The sequence below is a fragment of the Pristiophorus japonicus genome, chromosome 16 (assembly GCF_044704955.1).
Source record: "Pristiophorus japonicus isolate sPriJap1 chromosome 16, sPriJap1.hap1, whole genome shotgun sequence".
Lineage (NCBI taxonomy): Eukaryota > Metazoa > Chordata > Chondrichthyes > Pristiophoridae > Pristiophorus > Pristiophorus japonicus.
The window spans coordinates 99,785,488-99,806,651 of NC_091992.1; the positions used below are offsets into that span (position 1 = coordinate 99,785,488).

General features: G+C 43.9%; 1 protein-coding gene across 2 annotated transcripts in view; it reads right to left on the minus strand.

The window, feature by feature from the left end:
- Window positions 1–16,714: 16,714 nt before the first annotated feature.
- usp43a (ubiquitin specific peptidase 43a) overlaps window positions 16,715–21,164 on the minus strand; it is a 429,860-nt gene continuing 425,410 nt past the window's right edge. For both annotated transcript variants that reach the window (XM_070857604.1, XM_070857603.1), the window contains 2 exons: window positions 20,075–20,233; window positions 16,715–18,456 (listed from right to left, as the gene is read on the minus strand). In XM_070857604.1, coding sequence (XP_070713705.1) covers window positions 17,195–18,456; window positions 20,075–20,233 — 1,421 coding nt within the window. In that variant the 3' untranslated portion in view covers window positions 16,715–17,194. The remainder of the gene's footprint in view (window positions 18,457–20,074; window positions 20,234–21,164) is intronic.

Here is a 21,164-nt window from a genome sequence, read left to right on the forward strand (position 1 = left end):
CATGGATGCGTGACCAAGGCTTGGCGGGCCATGGCCAGGGGCTAAGGGGGGCTTCCCTGGGCGCATGGCCCAGCTGGGCACACGTGTTGCACCTGCAAACACAAAGTTCCAGATCTGCATCTATCCCTGGCCACCAAACGTGTGACCTGGCAATTGCCTTCATCGTGACAATGCCCGGGTGCCCATTGTGGAGTTCTCTGATGAACACCTCTCTGCCCATCTGGGGAATGACTACGCGGTTTCCCCACAGTCGGCAATCGGCCTGAATCGAGAGTTCATCCTTGTGCCTGTGAAATGGTTTAAATTTCTCAGGGCATGCCCTGTACGTGGCTGCCCAGTCCCCATTCAGGACACATTTCTTGACTAGAGACAATAGCGGGTCTCTATTTGTCCAGACTTTAATCTGACGGGCTGTCACAGGTGAGCCTTCGCTTCCGAAAGCTTCAACAGCCATGACCATCTCAGCAGCATGCTCAGCTGCCCCCTCAGTGGTGGCTAGTGGGAGCCTGCTGAGTGCATCGGCGCAGTTTTTGGTGCCCGGTCTGTGCCGAATTGTGTAGTCATAGGCAGCTAACGTGAGTGCCCACCTCTGTATGTGGGCCGATGTGTTTGCATTTATGGCCTTGTTGTCGGCCAAAAGGGACGTTAGGGGTTTGTGATCTGTCTCCAGCTCAAATTTCCTGCCAAACAGGTACTGGTGCATTTTCTTTACCACATATACACATGCGAGCGCCTCCTTTTCTACCATCTCGTAGCCCCTTTCTGCCTGGGACAGACTCCTGGAGGCATAAGCTACCGGCTGTAACTGACCCTTGGCATTGACAAGCTGCAACACACACCCGACACCATAGGACGACGCATCGCACGTTAACACAAGTTTCTTACATGGGTCATATAGCGTTAACAGATTGTTGGAACATAACAAATTGCGTGCTCTATTAAAAACCCTTTCCTGGCTGATCCCCCAGACCCATTCGCGACCTTTGCATAGGAGCACGTGTAGCGGCTCTAACAGTGTGCTCAATTTGGGAAGAAAGTTACCAAAATAGTTCAGGAGCCCCAGGAACGAACGCAGCTCTGTCGTGTTACGGGGTCTGGGTGCTCTCTGGATCGCTTCCGTCTTGGACGCAGTAGGGCTGATCCCGTCTGCTGCTACCCTCATCCCCAGGAATTCTACCTCTGGAGCTAGGAAGACGCACTTCGCCTTTTTCAGTCGCAGACCTACCCGGTCCAGTCTGAGTAGTACCTCCTCCAGGTTGTGGAGGTGTTCTTCAGTATCGTAATCCGTAATGAGGATGTCGTCCTGAAAAACCATCGTCCCTGGAATCGACTTGAGGAGGCTTTCCATATTTCGTTGGAATATCGCAGCGGCCGAGCGAATCCCGAACGGACATCTGTTGTACTCAAACAACCCCTTGTGTGTCGTGATGGTGGTCAGCTTCTTCGACTCACTCGCCAGCTCCTGGATCATGTAAGCTGAGGTCAGGTCCAATTTTGAAAAAAGTTTGCCACCGGATAGCGTCGCAAAGAGGTCCTCCGCTCTCGGTAGCGGGTACTGGTCTTGGAGTGACACCCGATTGATGGTGGCCTTGTAATCGCCACATATCCTGACCGATCCATCCGCCTTGAGCACCGGCACAATCGGGCTCGCCCAGTCACTGAATTCGACTAGCGAGATGATGCCTTCCCTCAACAGGCGGTCCAATTCGCATTCTATCTTTTCCCGCATCACGTACGGCACTGCTCTGGCCTTGTGGTGTACTGGTCTGGCGTCCGGGTTTATGTGAATCACTACTTTGGCCCCCATGAAAGTGCCAATGCCAGGTTGAAATAATGAGTCAAATTTGTCCAGGACCTGTGAGGATGATACTCGCCCCACAGAGGAAATTGCATTGACATCGCCCCATTTCCAGTTCATGACAGCAAGCCAACTCCTCCCCAGTAGTGCGGGACTGTCCCCTGGGACAATCCAGAGTGGCAACCTGTTCTCCGAATCTTTGTGGATCACGACTACCGTGGCGCTGCCTAGCACCGGAATGATCTGCTTTGTGTAAGTCCGTAGCTGTGCGTCAATCGGCGATAATTTTGGCCTCCTGGCCTTGGATGCCCACAACTTTTTGAACTGTTTGATACCCATCAGGGACTGGCTGGCACCAGTGTCTAACTCCATTGATACTGGGATGCCATTGAGGAGCACTTTCATCATTATCGGTGGCGTCCTGGTGTATGAACTGTATATGTGCTCCACATGAACTCGCTGAACTTCAGCTTCCAGCGATTTCCCCCAGTGTCCATTTCTGCAGGTATTTTGCTCATCTCTGCAAACTCCGGCTGAATGTATGCCTCCACGCCTCCAGCATGAGTTGCGGTTTGAAACAAAAGGTCCCTTGCCAGTCGATCGTCCCTGACTGCCCGCTATTGTCCTTGAGTGCACCATTAACAGGTGTTGATGGCCCCATTACTGGCCGCATTGTCCCTTGCAATGGCGTGAATCGCTGTTCAGCTTGCCATTGTCTCTGTCGAACTCCCCCTCTGGGTTCGACTACATGTTGGGGCATGCCTGACTGCCCTTGTCTGCCTGGAGAACTGTGTGCTGCTTTAACAATGTTGAATCTCTGTCCCAACCATTCCTTAACACAGTACCTCTCGTCTGATCTGCTAGTGGCCATGCTCGCGTGGTTTAAATCCCAGTTTCTTGTCGCCATTGATACATCCTTACTACACAGTATAAATGCACACGAGGCCCATGCTTGAGAGGTCAGTCTGTGACCTGTCCTTTATTCCATAGCACTCAAGTGATGAAGGTGGGTGGAGCTTCCCCTTTTATACCTGAAGATCCAGGTTCGGAGTGTCTCCCATCTAGTGGTCAGTGTTCTCACGGTGTACAACTTAGGTCAGTTTATACATGGGTTACAATGCTGGTTGAATACATGACAGTTCCCCCCACCCATCCCCGTCCCAAGGCCTCTCTTCCAGTGCTCACGGCACCGCACTAAAGTTGGCGAGGATTGCATTTTTGCGCACAGAATAATAGTGCAACCCCTGGCGCAAACCCCAAGTACCAAAAGTTAGGCCTTAAATTGTTAACAGAACGAAAATGGTATCGCTTATGTTTTCGCCCAAAAACAGAGAAAGTGGAAAATCCAGCCCATTTAATGTTTTGAAAAATAATTTAAAACATTTTAATAGGAGTCAATATTTACATAAACTAATTTTAAGTGTTTGTGCATCATTGTTAATTTTAAATTTTTAATTTAAGATTTATATTAACACTTACGCTGGTGAAAACATCTGCGTTTACCAGCTGCAAAGTTTTCGTTGGCAATTGCTGGGTTAATAGCATTATACAATGCATCTATACTATAAGGAATTGGGTCAACTGATTATCAGATTATTGAAAGTCTGATAATTTAGGTAATTAACAGACGTTTCAATGATGCCTTAGCATTGAGTCATATAAACAGAGGTTCCTGGTCTGTGCTGAACTACTGTCTTCAGCTAGGTGATCTCCGCTGAGATGGTGGTGGAGGTTCTAGAATTAGCACCTAGTCCCAATGGGCTGGGAAAGACATTTTACTGAGGAAGCAACAAGCAAGGAAGATTATAAGACCTTGGGGCCAAGTTTCGGCCTGAGTTGCTCCAGATTTTTTGGAGCAACTGGTTTAGAATGGAGTATCTTAGAAATTTGAATTCTCGGCATTTAGTTTGCTCCAGTTCTAGTCAGTTAGAACAGTTCCACTTTGGAACAGAATTCTTTTTTCAAAAGGGGGCGTGTCCGGCCACTTACGTCTGTTTTCAAAGTTTAGGCAGTGAAAACGTACTCCAAACTAACTTAGAATGGAGAAAGTGAAGATTTTTGTACGTTCGAAAAAACCTTGTCTACACTTTAGAAAATCAGGCGTGGGTTACAAATTAGGTGTAGGGAAAGGGGGGGGGGGCTAGGGTTTAAAGGGAAGTTTACAAACATTAAACACTTCAGTTTTACAAATAAAGAGACATCATCAATAATAAATGATAAATACATCAATAAATCAACCAATAAATCAATCAAAAAAAATAAATTAAAAGTAATTTTTTTTTTTAAATCAATAAAACAAAACATTTTCTACTTACCGACTGCAGCACCGGGAGTCCTCCAACAGCGTGCTGGGACGGCCCCCCCAGTGTGTCGTTGTGTTTGTCTCTATCTCTCTGTCTGTGTGTGTGTCTCTATCTCTCTGTCTGTGTGTGTGTTTCTGACAGCGAGGGGAGGGGGAGAAGGTGGGTGGGAGGGGGAGAAGGGTGGAGGTGGAGGGGGAGGGGGAGGGGGAGGAGGAGGGGGGAGAGGTGGAGGGGGGTGGGGGGGGAGAGGAGGAGGGGGGTGGGGGGGAGAGGAGGAGGGTGGAGGTGGAGGGAGGGTAGGGGAGAGAGGAGAGAGGATGGAGGGAGGGGAGGATGGAGGGAGGGAAGGAAGGGAGGGAGGGAAGGAAGGGAGGGAGGGAAGGGAGGGAGGGAAGGGAGGGAGGGAAGGAAGGGAGGGAAGGAAGGGAGGGAAGGAAGGAAGGGAGGGAGGGAAGGAGGCTGAACGGCCAGGCCCAAGACTTTGGGCTGGATTTACAGGTAGGTGGTGTCGGGTCTCGGGGGGGGGGGGGGGAGAGTCGCGGAGGTCTGGGGGGGTGGGGGGGGTGGGGGCGGAGGTCGGATTGGGGGGGGGGCAGGGGGAAGCAGAGGTCGAGTCGGGTGGAAGGAGCCTTATTCGCGCAGCCCCAGTGAGGCCATTCGGCCAGGGCTCGGGGCTGCGTGCTTCAGGCCCCTCCCACAGTTTTGTTATAGCATTTTTTTTCTTTAAAAGTTAATATTTAAGACAAATATTGCACATTTGTCAGTATAGACTATTTAACACAAGCACACCACCTAGTGTATCACCAACAGAATATTTGTTCGAATACATTGGACAAAAATACTGCAAAAGTACAAAGTAATTTGTAGCAGTTGTTACCTAGATTCTAAGGCTATATTTTTTTTATTTAACCCTGTTTTGAGGTCTGTGGAATCTGCATGCCTTAACAAGAAAATATGCTCATATCCACATCTAAATTTGAACAGTGACAACAAGAACTTATCATAACAGGACTACACATATGAAGACTACACAGGTACGTCCTACTGGATGTCAGTGTACATGAGTTACTGCTGGTTGAATTACAGTACATTATACCCGCTCATTCAATATATATTGTTGTTCTTGAAGAAAATAAGCTGCTTTTACCAGAAAGCACCAAAACAAAATGGGTAGCAGGAAGCATCAATATAAACCACTCATTTTTTTTTTTGATGAGGTTGATAAGCTGGTTTTGGGCGGGGGGGTGGTGGGGGGCACGCAAGCTGAAGGAGCGGAGTATGCTTCTGGTTTGTACAATTATAATTGCGCACCTTATCTCTGCAAATGTGTTTCAGCAGGTGTAAAGGAACCACTGTGATAACCCAAAAAATAATGCGTGCATTGTCCATACACCAACCTATCTGAATGTGTAGTAGGATCCGAGGAACAACAAGCTGGTTCCTCTCAACAACAAACCTCACCACAGAAATCTGATTCATAATGTAAAGCAAGCACCACTTCAGACAAATAGACACAAGAGGTTAGACTTGAACAGAAAAGGAAGCACAGGTTGAGCTTTGTCTCGTGGGTGTAAAATGGGCAGAGGTGGGGGCTGAAGATGGGCAAGCTGTTACTGAGTGGAAGCATAACATGGTCACTCCTGATGTTGGAAACGTTACAAGGACACCCTCAAAGCCTCCCTTATAAAGTGCGATATCCCCACTGACACCTGGGAGTTTCTGGCCCAAGACCGCCCTAAGTGGAGAAAGTGCATCCGAGAGGGCGCTGAGCACCTCGAGTCTCGACGACGAGAGCATGCAGAAATCAAGCGCAGGCAGCGGAAAGAGCGTGTGGCAAACCAGTCCCACCCATCCCTTCCCTCAACGACTATCTGTCCCACCTGTGACAGAGTCTGTGGCTCTCGTATTGGACTGTTCAGCCACCAAAAAACTCACTTCAGGAGTGGAAGCAAGTCTTCCTCAATCCCGAGGGACTGCCTATGATGATGAACAAGGCCACTTGTCCTTGGTTAGTCCCATTGCGATTTTGATCGCACAGGATCAGCTATGAAATCGAAGATACATCATGAGCACAAACAGTACTCCAATTACTTGGCTCCTTGTAGAATATACTACAAACTGGGTTCACACTCAGAGTTCTCTGCTCTACTGACAGCTATTGAGCAACTTACAACACCAATAACATCCTCTGAAGGCCTCAAGCACACAGGCAGCAAGCACAATTAGACCATTTATGCAATCAAATTGTTGATGTCCACATTTCAAGGCACAATGGCAGTTAATTTTGCCACCTTTGGTGCACACTGTGAATGCAACAGTCTCTGTACGCAGATCAAGCAGCAATAATTTTCACTCTTGCAGCAAAGACTTAGGCTCCGGCAGCATCATGTGTGCAGATGCACAAGGATAATAGAATGATTCTCAGGACTCCACTGGTCCTTTTTGTGTCTCTGCGCATGTCAAAAAAAGACACCCCAAAATATACAGACTAGCCTGGTCAGAATACACAACAACAATTTGTATTAATATAGCACCCTTAATGTAGTAAATCGTCCCAAGGCGCTTCACAGGAGTGTTACGAGCCAAAAGAAAATTGACACCGAGGCACAAGAAATTAGGACAGGTGACCAAAAGCTTGGCCAAAGATGTAGGTTTTAAGGAGCGTCTTAGGGAAAGAGAGGTAAGTGAGGCGGAGAGGTTAAGCAGGGAATTCCAGAGCTTAGGGCCTAGGAAGCAGAAGGCACGGCCACAAATGGTTGAGCGATTATAATCAGGGATGCGCAAGAGGGCAGAATTAGAGGAGCGTAGATATCTCGGAGTTGTGGGGCTGAAGGAGATTACAGAGATAGGGAGGGGCGAGGCCGTGGAGGAATTTGAAAACAAGTTTGAGAATTTTGAAATCGAGGCGTTGTTTAACCAGAAGCCAATGTAGGTCAGCGAGCACATGGGTGGTGTGTATATGAGATTTAGTGCGAGTTAGAACACAAACAGCCGAGTTTTGAATCACCTCAAGTTGACATAGAATAGGGCAGACTATGCCTGACACTTAGACAGGACTGTCTTGGTTGAGGTAAGCAACCGCTGGAATCACAAACAGGTAGTCAGAAGAACTCTGCATCTCTTTCTCCCAATAGTATATCACTTAGGAACAGTACTGTAGAACAACTACAGTACTAGTACATATAACACAAGGGGAATTTACAATGGCACTTCACATTAAGTACACATTTACCATTACTAAAATAAAGACACAACAGATCCCCTATTGCTCCAATGTTTTACAGATAAGCATTAATAAAATGGACTGGTTCATGGAAAAGAAAAAAGTCCAATTAAATGTGTAGCAACACAATTGGAATAGGCCACTTGGCCCATCAAGCCTACTCCATAGGCCTCTGGGGAAAAATATTCTGAATCAGAACCTCAATCTTGTACTGCTTCAGCCTGAATAGCAACAATGGGTATCGTAGGCACTCCTTGGAAACAGTGCATTGACACAGAGAATTCTTTGGACTTGGTTCCACATATTTATCGCAGTTGCTATGGGTCCTTGCTGTGTGCAAATTGGCTACCATATTTGCCTACATAACAAAACTTATTACATATCTAAAATTCAGTTAGATTTTTGTATTCCATAAAATTAAGGCACTTGGTAAATCAATTCAAAAATGCAATAGCTTAATTTTACTTTTATGAACTGGCAAAGTTAAAGGCAATTAATGTTAATAATCAATTTGACTGATTTGGGCCAGATTTTGATGAATAAAAAGCGGCATGCGAATGACGCACGCTGTTATTACTCTGCAATTCAGCCAACAACTTGTAGCGAGGAAGAGATACTCCCATGAATTGCAAATCGCCACAAATTGCTAGCCAATTTGCAATGCTGCACCATTAGCTTCACAAAATGGCATCGTGTGCTTAACCTCCCTGTGATTTTCATGAAGTTGCTGCATTTGCACTTGAATTGCCCATTAAACTCACCACAGAAAGTTAAGTCTAATAATTAACAGCATAAGTATCCTTTTAATGTGATAATTAGTAATGACTGCCAATCAACCTCTCTTGCCCAAAAGTAAACAATTAAAAGTGTTGAGTCTCATGTCTTCAGGCTGTGAATTATTTTAAGAAATTTAAAAAATGTCAAATTTAATTTTTTTTCTTACTTTTCCTCGGTCTTTTAAAAAAGTCTCTTAATCCAATCTTTCTTTCTCTCTCTCTATTTCTCTTTCTGTACCTAATTTGACATTGAATTCATTCACTCTGATTTACCCTCCTACTCAGTCCTTCCTCTGTTTATTTCTCAATCCTTAAATCTCTTGGTTAAGGAGATGCATCGTTGGTCCTGTTCCCGCACACTGCGAAATGTCCTGCTACAGCAAAATCTGGCCCATTATCATTAACTACAGGGCTTCGGGTGCAGTGTTCAAAGCAGATTCTAATTTCAAAGATTACAGCTACCAGAAACAAACTGCCATCGCTCTGCAACAGAGCTTTAATATATTCACATCAATTTCTGGTTTACCTCAAATTGCACTTTCAAATGGTCGGTATTTGTCTAGACATGAACTTCCTGTGCACTCTTCGTATCGGTTAATCTGAGACTGAGTTTGAATGTTCCATTTTAAATGCAATTGTCTTGTGCTTAGGAACATCAAATGTAGGAACAGCTGTTATACAAGTTAGGCAAAATCTGAATATTTTATTATGTCTGCACATGTTCCTGAAAGTAACTCTACTGCAAGAAAATTGCTCCAATCTTTTAATCCAAATATTCCCAGATTAAGTAAACAGGTTGGTTGCTGTGCTGGGCTCTTCCATTAATAAAGCACCAGTCAGTAAATTGAAAACCTTCTTATACTGTGGACTGATTGCTACTGGAGACTGAATTGTGACTGCAAAACTACAGTCAACATGGAGACCACCAGCATATCTTATTAGCATTTGATGCCAAAGATTACAGGATTCAATCCTCACTAAAATTCAGGCCCTAATACTTGAAAGAATGCTTACATTTGGATATAACAGCAATGAAAGCCTTTTACAATATTTTACATACGAACATAAGAAATAGGAGCAGGGGTAGGCCATTTGACCCTTCGAGCCTGCTCTGCCATTCAACAAGATCATGGCTGATCTTCAAACTCATCTCCACCTTCCCACACTATCCCCCTATCCCTTAATTCCCCCCAAAATTATTGACCTCCGTCTTGAATATACTCAATGACTGAGCTTCCAAAGCCCTCTGGGGTAGAGAATTCCAACGATTCACAACCCTTTGAATGAAAGAATTTCTCATCCCAGTCCTAAATGGCAGACCCCTTATTCTGAGACAGTGACCCCGTGTTCTAGACTCCCCAGCCAAGGGATACATCCTCCCAACAGCTATCCTGTCAAGCCCTTAAGAATTTTGTTTCAATTAGATTACCTCTCATTCTTCTAAACTCTAGGGAATGTAGGCCTAGTCTACTTTTCTCCTTCCCTTCAGTTTGGTCAATATATCTCCAACAGATGGCATAGTCTGCAAGGGGGTAGGGAAAGAGGGGAAATTGGAAATTGGCAAGATTGACTTTTACCTCAGTTTGTCTGTGAAATAGTGGATCACACTAAATAAGGGAATTCAAATATGAGATCTTGGGAATGAAGCCGACTGCCTCTGAGTTGCGAATCCAGTACTCTGCCAAGAAACATAGAAAATAGGTGCAGGAGTAGGCCATTTGGCCCTTCGAGCTGCACCACCATTCAATATGATCATGGCTGATCATAAGAGCTAGCTCCATATTAACTTTTCCATTCATCTTCACTGGAGCACAATGACTCTCCTAATTTAAAATGCTTGCTGGAGGCAACATTCAGTCATTATGTGCAACAGATACTTCATTTCCATTAATTTCAATAGAAATCAGCGTTCGAAACCCTTTCCAGCACAAGTAGGTCAAAACCATAATGCTGATCTTGTGATCGTAGAGTCCCAAGGCAGCTTATATAAAGACTAGCTGATATCCCAGCTGGAGGCCGGTAACTCAACGAGGATGAACTGTTTAGACAATGGAGAGAGCAGACCAAGGCCCAGGGCTCGGACCGGGCTTGAGTCACATATAGATGTCGTGAAGCAAGTGGAGGGAGCAGGGCAGGACTGAAGCTCAGGTTACATCATGGGTGCTAAATTTGTTCGACATGGGAGGGTGCAGGCTGGAGCTGGGCCTTAAGCGGAGGTCATACCCTGTGTGTTGATTGCAGTCATGGCAGGTCCATCGGGAGAATGCCAGTCATGGCCAGAGGCCAGATTCAGATCAGGCCAGATAGGCATGGCAGGTCTTGGGCAGGGTTCCACTTGAGGCTGAAATCTGCTTTGAAGTCTGGACGAGCTGACTGTGAGACCACTGATCAGTCTTCGAGTGAGGAGGCTCGGGATGCTGCTGGATGACAAGCACAGCATTAGCACTGACCAATGAGAAGGTATTACTCCAAAGCAATGAAGGGAGATGTGGTAGTCACAAGGCTTCCACTGGACCAATCAGATCACCAGGAAGTATGAACTTACACATTGATAATATAATTATGAGATAACGGTAAACATTAAAACTCTCCATCAGGCTTAATTAGATCTCTAAACCTTTAAGAGCCTTTTATAATTAGACAGAAAGATGAAGAGGCGAATCTGCACTGAAAATCTGCTGGGTTTTTACAACAGTCCAGCTTTCATGGTAATTTTCTGGTAGTAGCCCACAAATAGCCAGATTTATCAAATTCAATTCCACATGACACAGTGGCATTTGACCGCAGAACCTGTGGGTTACTAAACCACTAGGACTAGCATATCCAGTTGCTTGTATACTCTGTCTAACCCGTGCTGACCTCAGAGCTCTTCATTCTGGATACTGGGTGCAAGTAGTGTTAAAAACATGAGTACCACAACAAGCGACATCCATCTTGACAGGAGAAAAAGCAAAAGGTGTTAAACAGCCAGTTTAGCTGGAGGCAAGAACTTAAAATGCCCAAGATTCTTTGCTGCTTCTGAGTCAAAAGTGTTCCCTGGGCCTAAGCTGAGCACAGCTGAATAGGTTGAAGTCATTCTGCACATTTGTCAAAAATCTAACAAAGCCTTTGAGAGGTATTAACATAACAAGTGTCTACAGACAAAAGCACAGTTTGCAGCAAATCTACTGCTGAAGGGAAGTGAACTCAGAGTGGTGAAAGGAATTTACTCATTAGATTTGATGAGAATCAAATATTTGAAAATGTGATCGTCATTAAAGCTGCAATTCACACTTCTCCTGAGACTCTTTACTTGTGCTCACTACATAAGTATTTTCCATAGGCTGGCTCACATATCCTTTAAAATTGAACCTCTTTTAAAATGATTGGTTTGTGAAGTCTCCGCTGTGGCAAAACACTGTCAGCATCTTCTATAGGCAACTGCAATGATTTTGCAGAAGATTGGCTATTTCTTTCAGCCATAATTTTCTCCTTATTAATTGAATTGGCTAGAACTTCATGTTACTTGTTACCGAACAAAACACCAACCAGTACGGATACTGGAACACTTGCTGCATTACACTGATCCACGAGATTGAATATTCTACCCACACTTTGAACATGGGTATATCTAATATCCTCACAAGACCATCAATGCAGCCGATCCTGACCTTTATATACTGCTGTATGTCAGGTATGATAGTGCAGTGGTTATGTCACTTGACTAGTAATTCAGAGGCCTGGGCTAACAATGCAGAGATTGAGTGTTCAAATCCTACCGTGGCAGTTTGAAGATTTGAATTCAGTTTTTTTTTAAATCTAGAAATAAAAAGCTGGCAACAGTAAACGTGATCACGGAGCTGTTGCATTGTTGTAAAAACTGAACCAGCTCACTAATGTTCGCTGGGGAAGGAAACTTGCCGTCCTTACCTAGCCTGGCCTATATGTGACTCCAGTCTTAGACCAATGTGGTTGATTCTTAAGAGCCCTCTGAAGTGGCCTAGCAAGCCATTCAGTTGTTGCAAACATTCAAGGGCAATAAATGCTGGCCTTGCCAGCGTCGCCCACATCTCGAGAATGAAACTAAAAAAGATGTTCTGCATCAGACATGGATGTACCAGTATGAGGCAATGTGCGGTACCCTGCAAGTCTTCTGTTGGATACTTGTATACTTTGGTTGAGCTTCAGTATGGGCATAAATTTCTTGCATTGAAGGCCATTACACACCTGCCAGTTTTATGCCACATGGCAGCAGTTCCCTGAATTAGGCCCATGATACATCCACCAGCATCACACTTCACTGTAGCACCTGGCTTCCCTGAATGTGTGTTAAGACTCTCTTTCAGACCAGCAATTCTCTGTTTGGTGTCCCATCTTATTGAACCTATAACTTTGAATTCATTTTAATTAAACTTTGAACAGCTTGTTTTGGCCTCAGGTGATATTTACCCCATTTTAGCTACGACCAAGCATAACAATTCATGCTATCCCTCAACGTGCTTTATTTCTGCCAGCCACAAACGCAGCTTCCACGATTCATCCCTTTGCCCCAACAGTTAACTTAATGCATGAGGCAAGTGTCACAGTAGGCCTGAGAGCTAACAATAAGGTCTTGTACTGAAAATATTACGCGTTTCCCACTGCACGCTAATGACCTGTTTGACAGGCAGAAAAGCATCACGCTAACCAGGTTAAACTAAAAGAACCAGGGGGGAGATCAGGAGAAATTTATTTATGCAGCGATCTGTTGTGATCTGAAAGAGTGGTGGAAGCAGGTTCAACAATAACTTTCAAAAGGCAACTGGATATAGATTTGAAAAGGAAACATTTTCAGGGCAATGGGAAAAGAGCAGGGCAGTGGGACTAATTGAAAAGCTCTTTCAAAAAGCCGGCACAGGTACGATGGGCCAAAAGACCTGCTTCTATCCTTTTATTATTTTAAGTGTACTTTTACTTAACTGGCATACCCTTTTCTATTCTTTCAAATTCTTCAAACTTTTAATGCTTTGCTTTATTTTCTAGGCCTTCCATGTCCCACTATCTTTTTGGAGGTGCAAACAGCGCTGGAAATATTGGCTCCAAATGCATTTTTTTTTAAGCTCATTTAGTGACAGGACTTCAAAGATGTGATGTATCCTGCAAGTCTTCTGTTGGATACTTGTATGGTACATGGTTCCAGGATGATCAGGGCTGGGAACTCAACATCCAGGGGTATTCAACATTCAGGAAGGATAGAATAAAAGGAAAAGGAGGTGGGGTAGCATTGCTGGTTAAAGAGATTAATGCAATAGTTAGGAAAGACATTAGCTTGGATGATGTGGAATCTATATGGGTAGAGCTGCAGAACACTAAAGGGCAAAAAACGTTAGTGGGAGTTGTGTACAGACCTCCAAACAGTAGTAGTGATGTTGGGGAGGGCATCAAACAGGAAATTAGGAGTGCATGCAATAAAGGTGCAGCAGTTATAATGGGTGACTTTAATATGCACATAGATTGGGCTAGCCAAACTGGAAGCAATACGGTGGAGGAGGATTTCCTGGAGTGCATAAGGGATGGTTTTCTAGACCAATATGTCGAGGAAACAACTAGGGGGGAGGCCATCTTAGACTGAGTGTTGTGTAATGAGAGAGGATTAATTAACAATCTCATTGTGCGAGGCCCCTTGGGGAAGAGTGACCATAATATGGTGGAATTCTGCATTCGGATGGAGAATGAAACAGTTAATTCAGAGACCATGGTCCAGAACTTAAAGAAGGGTAACTTTGAAGGTATGAGGCGTGAATTGGCTAGGATAGATTGGCAAATGATACTTAAGGGGTTGACTGTGGATGGGCAATGGCAGACATTTAGAGACCGCATGGATGAATTACAATAATTGTACATTCCTGTCTGGCGTAAAAATAAAAAAGGGAAGATGGCTCAACCATGGCTATCTAGGGAAATCAGGGATAGTATTAAAGCCAAGGAAGTGGCATACAAATTGGCCAGAAATAGCAGCGAACCTGGGGACTGGGAGAAATTTAGAACTCAGCAGAGGAGGACAAAGGGTTTGATTAGGGCAGGGAAAATGGAGTACGAGAAGAAGCTTGCAGGGAACATTAAGGCGGATTGCAAAAGTTTCTATAGGTATGTAAAGAGAAAAAGGTTAGTAAAGACAAACGTAGGTCCCCTGCAGTCAGAATCAGGGGAAGTCATAACGGGGAACAAAGAAATGGCAGACCAATTGAACAAGTACTTTGGTTCAGTATTCACTAAGGAGGACACAAACAACCTTCCGGATATAAAAGGGGTCAGAGAGTCTAGTAAGGAGGAGGAACTGAGGGAAATCTTTATTAGTCGGGAAATTGTGTTGGGGAAATTGATGGGATTGAAGGCCAATAAATCCCCAGGGCCTGATGGACTGCATCCCAGAGTACTTAAGGAGGTGACCTTGGAAATAGCGGATGCATTGACAGTCATTTTCCAACATTCCATTGACTCTGGATCAGTTCCTATCGAGTGGAGGGTAGCCAATGTAACCCCACTTTTTAAAAAAAGGAGGGAGAGAGAAAGCAGGGAATTATAGACCGGTCAGCCTGACCTCAGTAGTGGGTAAAATGATGGAATCAATTATTAAGGATGTCATAGCAGCGCATTTGGAAAATGGTGACATGATAGGTCCAAGTCAGCATGGATTTGTGAAAGGGAGATCATGCTTGACAAATCTTCTGGAATTTTTTGAGGATGTTTCCAGTAAAGTGGACAAAGGAGAACCAGTTGATGTGGTATATTTGGACTTTCAGAAGGCTTTCGACAAGGTCCCACACAGGAGATTAATGTGCAAAGTTAAAGCACATGGGATTGGGGGTAGTGTGCTGACGTGGATTGAGAACTGGTTGTCAGACAGGAAGCAAAGAGTAGGAGTAAATGGGTACTTTTCAGAATGGCAGGCAGTGACTAGTGGGGTACCACAAGGTTCTGTGCTGAGGCCCCAGCTGTTTACATTGTACATTAATGATTTAGACGAGGGGATTAAATGTAGTATCTCTAAATTTGCGGATGACACTAAGTTGGGTGGCAGTGTGAGCTGCGAGGAGGATGCTATGAGGCTGCAGAGTGACTTGGATAGGTTAGGTGAGTGGGCAAATGCGTGGCAGATGAAGTATAATGTGGATAAATGTGAGGTTATCCACTTTGGTGGTAAAAACAGAGAGACAGACTATTATCTGAATGGTGACAGATTAGGAAAAGGGAAGGTGCAACGAGACCTGGGTGTCATGGTACATCAGTCATTGAAGGTTGGCATGCAGGTACAGCAGGCGGTTAAGAAAGCAAATGGCATGTTGGCCTTCATAGCGAGGGGATTTGAGTACAGGGGCAGGGAGGTGTTGCTACAGTTGTACAGGGCCTTGGTGAGGCCACACCTGGAGTATTGTGTACAGTTTTGGTCTCCTAACTTGAGGAAGGACATTCTTGCTATTGAGGGATTGCAGCGAAGATTCACCAGACTGATTCCCGGGATGGTGGGACTGACCTATCAAGAAAGACTGGATCAACTGGGCTTGTATTCACTGGAGTTCAGAAGAGTGAGAGGGGACCTCATAGAAACGTTTAAAATTCTGACGGGTTTGGACAGGTTGGATGCAGGAAGAATGTTCCCAATATTGGGGAAGTCCAGAACCAGGGGTCACAGTCTAAGGATAAGGGGTAAGCCATTTAGGACCGAGATGAGGAGAAACTTCTTCACCCAGAGAGTGGTGAACCTGTGGAATTCTCTACCACAGAAAGTAGTTGAGGCCAATTCACTAAATATATTCAAAAGGGAGTTAGATGAAGTCCTTACTACTCGGGGGATCAAGGGGTATGGCGTGAAAGCAGGAAGCGGGTATTGAAGTTTCATGTTCAGCCATGAACTCATTGAAGGGCTGAATGGCCGGCTCCTGCACCTACTTTCTATGTTTCTATGTCATTGGCATGAACTGGTCAACTTTGACCATGCTTTTATATGTCAAATCACAAAGGGCTGCTGGAGGATGCATGCTTGTTATTCATGCCACCAGCAGCTGAGTGACAAAATGCAGTATTACAAGAAGGGGGATTCCTCCAAATGCAGACAACTTGATTCAATACCAAAATCTAAATAGCATTCCAATTGAAGTTGGGAACTGGGTGCTTTCCTGAAGGTTCTGCTGGCATGTGCAATGTCCAATGTGGAACCAAGGAGGTTCCTGGTTGAATCCCCAGTTGTTGCTGGGGGATGCAATGCTGGTGTAACTGGACTCTGCCTCAATTAGAATTCCTGCTCCTCATTCCTAGCTACCGCCCTCTGCTGAGAGTTGCAGATGCATGACAGGCATTGGCGAGGACAAGATCAAATTTCACTGCAATGTGGCTAAAATTGAATAGCTTGTTCAGACTCACAAGAATGGCCACTTTGACAAGGTATCAGAAGACAAGCCAGCTTCATGGAACTGTGCCCCAATATTAGCCACGAGCTTCAGAAAAAGGGAGCTAAACTGGGGAGAACAAAGAAGTGGTGTTATCCTGAACAATTCAGTTCGTTCGCTCCATTTCCTAAACAAAACAAGCATTTTACAATAATTGAACGGTACTCTGAAAGTGTTTTAATCAATATGAAAGTTTGTGCCATGTTCCCTTACATAAATGATAATTTAATACAGAATAGATGTTAACAGCTGACATTCAATTTTTAGACAGCAAAAAAGGACTGTAAAGTATTTCCTGTAAATATTAACATTTTTGGTTACACCGTTAAAACTTATCTACAATACAAATTTCAATTTTTTTTTTACAAAAGTATTCTTTTATAACAAAGCAGTGATTAAAATTTGTTAATATGAGACAGATATAGGCTTTCAACATTAAAATCTTATTGCATTCTGATTAAAATGAGCCAATTATTTTAAAGGGAAAGGTATGAGCTCTTATAACACACAAAGTTAGCAAATCTATATATCTGACGTCTGTCCTTAGATATCTGTAAAATTTCAAACGTTATTTACAAATATTGGCTATTAATTGAAGAATGCAAAACAAGTAACAGAAAAAATAGTGTAGCTAATTATAAAACTACAATTACTTCATTGTGTTCAATCCATCTACAGTTGTAACAGCTTTAAAAACTTGATTCAGGCACGGGTTTTTTCCTTCCCAGAGAGGCAGTGCTGTATCTCATCCTCTGCAATGTACCATATCTTTCCACATTTAGGTTTCTGGTCTGTTGAGAGATTGGTCCATTCTTCTGAAGTGAAGTCGATCTCTTCAAAGTCAAGTCATCCTTGATCACAATGTTGGATGAACTCTGTGATCGTCTTATTTCTTCTCCTGATATGCTTATTCTGCCGTTATTTAATTCCTCCCTGTATTTGGCAGAGTTTTTGGTACCATTCACTCCTAGTTTTGCCCTGCTTTCACTTACAGAGTCTACCCTGTGCTTACCATTCAAAGCTCCGTTGGAGAGAGATATCCGAGTTGATGCACTGACAATTTCAGGAGTTCGACATTTCTCCAATTCACTTTGCCTTTTAGAATCCTTCTTCAAAAAGTTTGTTTTCAGAAATGAAAACTTTCTCTCATTTAGCTTTGTTTCTTCTGCTTTACTACCTTTATCAGCTTCTTGAAGACTTGGTGATGACATTGGTTCAAGATCTGTACTCCTCAAGGAGAGAGACTTTTCAAGCTTCTTGCCACCATGATGTCCTTTTCTTCTCTTCAAAGTGTCACTTAGAGCCAAGCTGTTCACAGAGCCAATACTATGTCCACTGGTGCTCTTACTTGGTCTGTCATCTCTTGGTTGCAAGGGTTCTTCTGGTTTGGTGAGTGATGCACCTTTTACCCCTTCTGATTTGTCAGCTGCCATTTTAGATGATTTTCTTTGCAAGGTACCAGTGCCTCTTTGTTTGCCATTTCTCTTCAGTGTATTTGTCTTTTCATCTGTGGAATTCTCTTTGTTATGGCTGCTACGAAGGCTGTTTGAAGAATCGTGTATTCTCTCACCGGGTGCATCTCCATGCCTGTTTCCAGTGGAAGTTATGTTTTGGTCTACAGTCGACCCTTTTCCTGCCTGCTTTGTAGAGTCAACATGGCAACCTGAAGTAGGTTGCTTTGGTCTATCTGATGATGGCACAGAATCAGGGTCTGCGGTGCCCGTCATTATTGGCACAATGGACTCTTTTGTGCACTTGGGCCTGCGACCAGATTCCAAATACTCAACCAGGGCACCAGGGATTGATTTTGGTCTGTCCTTGGCTCCCAGTGACCAACGCAGTGTTGTGGTTTTCAGAGTCACATCTTTAGGCACGGCCGGTGCAGCTGAGCCCTTCATACTAATACTTCTTCCTTGAATACCACGCACAAATGGTCGTATTTCAAAACCACCTATGAAGAGGAACAGACCATCAGTTACAGGGTTTCATACAGCATTTTAATAATTTTCTTTCTGCAACTGAATATCAAAATCTTGCACTTTGAATTGTATATTTCCATACCAACACAAAATGTATGGCTGTGCAAAAATCACATTAAAATTAAGAAGGACAGCACTGAAATTTGGAGCACCAATGCGCAAAGGCAGAATAGTAGGTCATGAGTTCATGTTTGCGAAACCACCACACTACTGAGCTATCAATTCAGTCATGTTGAGTGGTGGTGAGGAGCCTATCCTCTGACTTTGCTAAAATAGTGGAGGGGAGAATTTCAGACAGACACATTAAATATTTGCATAGTAGTATCCCACATTGCATAATTTCAGGGCATTTTTCTCATTTTTAAAAAAAAGTCTCCTGCTGGCATAACTGGTGATTTTTCTGAGAACGTGACACAGGCTGTGAATATGCATGCATGTGGCAGTGATGAGATGACCTTCCCACTGACCTTCTCCCTGAAAGCTCCAACACAAAAAGGGATACCATGAGTAGAGGGTCAATGACATTGGCAAAGAAGCATCGTGTCAATTGGCCCACCTCCTTCTTTGAGACCTGCTGGTAAGCTCCTTAGTGCCTAGACTCAATCACAGGGGCAAATTACAAACCTCTCGTTTCACTGCTAATGTCCAGGATTAAACTTCAATTCATGCCAATGCTGGTTGGGAAGTTCCCAGTCATAGCTTTTGAATATATGAAGACAGTGCATGTTTGAGCTGGCATAATTTGCATGTGTAAGGTGTAAATCAGTATGCTTCAGTGATTTTGTTCTGCCCTTTAGCAGAACGAGTGCACCCATCAACTTTCATTTATACCCGCAGGAGTACGTCTGATAGATGGGTGACAAAGCTACAGTATAAACTGTTGTACAAGATGGTGAAATCCTTTGGGAATGGGATTTTTGCTTATTGATTTTGACCAAAACTGCAATTCTGTTATGTCTTTTTGAGGTGACCAGAACTTTGAAGAAATTCCACAAGTGAAAATCTCATACATGCTCATTTTGAGTCTACATTTTAATAGAACTGTTTCAGATTCAGCACACCAGAAAGTGCGGCAGTTACTGAGTGCTCAGTAATATAAAAGAGCTGAAAGGGACTGCCCCTACATTCCAAATTGTCTTTTGCAATAAATATAATTTGCCAACGCAAACTGGTCCGATTTGTATTAAGTTTCATAAATGGGGGAGTTACACTTTTAGACAATGCTTGCCCCACTGAATTTTCTATTCTTGCTTCTCTGCTTCTCCTCCGTTACATTTGCACAGTGAAATTTAATAATGTGCTGTAATTAAGACGTTGAAGCAGTTTCTCGAGGCTTTTTTTTAAGAAAACAGATAGAACAGATTGACAATAATGGTCTTGAGTTAACATTCACAGACCTTGGTGATTGTAACAAATATATAGCAATGGAAACCAGAACAGTCAGGGACTAAGCTCTTCATGTATGCAGTTGCTATCAAAACATTTCAAGTTAATTGAAACATACTTTTACAAGTGTTAAGGGTGTCTAATGACTCTAGCCGACATGGCACCAGTAATGACCAACGGTCAATCTTTTTGAACAAGCTGTACCATTTTTATCCTTTATCGGATTATCAGGGAAGACAGGAGAGTCCGGAGATGAAGGCAGGGACGTGCAATTGGTGGATGCTCGGGATACCAAGCTCCCTCGTTTGTTGTCTCCAGTAAGCCTGTTAAGCCAATGATCAGAGATTGATGAGCTCGTGGATCCTGCATGAAAGAAAGATTTGCAATTATATAGCGCCTTTCACGACCACCGGACATCTCAAAGCGCTTTACAGCCAATGAAGTACTTTTTGGAGCGTAGTCACAGTTGTAATGTGGGAAACACGGCAGCCAATTTTGCGCACAGCAAATTCCCACAAACAGCAATGTGACAATGACCAGATAATCTGTTTTTTTTAATGTTGATTGAGGGAAAAATATTGGCCAGGACACTGGGGATAACTCCGCTGCTCGAAATAGTGCCAAGGATCATTTACGTCCAAGCCTGAGGGAGCAGACAAGGCCTCGGGTTAATGTCTCATCCAAAAGACAGCACCTCCGACAAATAAGAACATAAGAAATGGGAGCAGGAGTAGGCCATTTGGTCCCTCGAGCCTGCTCCGCCATTCAATAAGATCATGGCTGATCTGATCATGGACTCAGCTCCACTTCCCTGCCCGCTTCCCATAACCCTTTACTCCCATATCGCTCAAAAATCTGCCTATCTCCGCCTTAAATATATTCAATGACTCAGCCTCCACAGCTCTCTGGGGCAGAGAATTTCATAGATTTACAACCCTCAGAGAAGAAATTTCTCCTCATCTCAGTTTGAAATGGGCGGCCCCTTATTCTGAGACTATGTCCCTTAGTTTTAGTTTCCCCTGTGAGTGGAAATATCCTCTCTGCATCCACCTTGTCGAGCCCCCTCATTATCTTATGAGTTTCAATAAGATGACCTCTCATTCTTCTGAACTCCAATGTGTACAGGCCCAAACTACTCAACCTATCTTTATACGTCAACCCCCCCATCTCTAGAATCAACCTAGTGAACTTTCTCTGAACAGCCTCCAATACAAGTATATCCTTCCTTAAATACGGAGACCAAAACTGTACGCAGTACTCCAGGTGAGGCCTCACCAATACCCTGAACAATTGT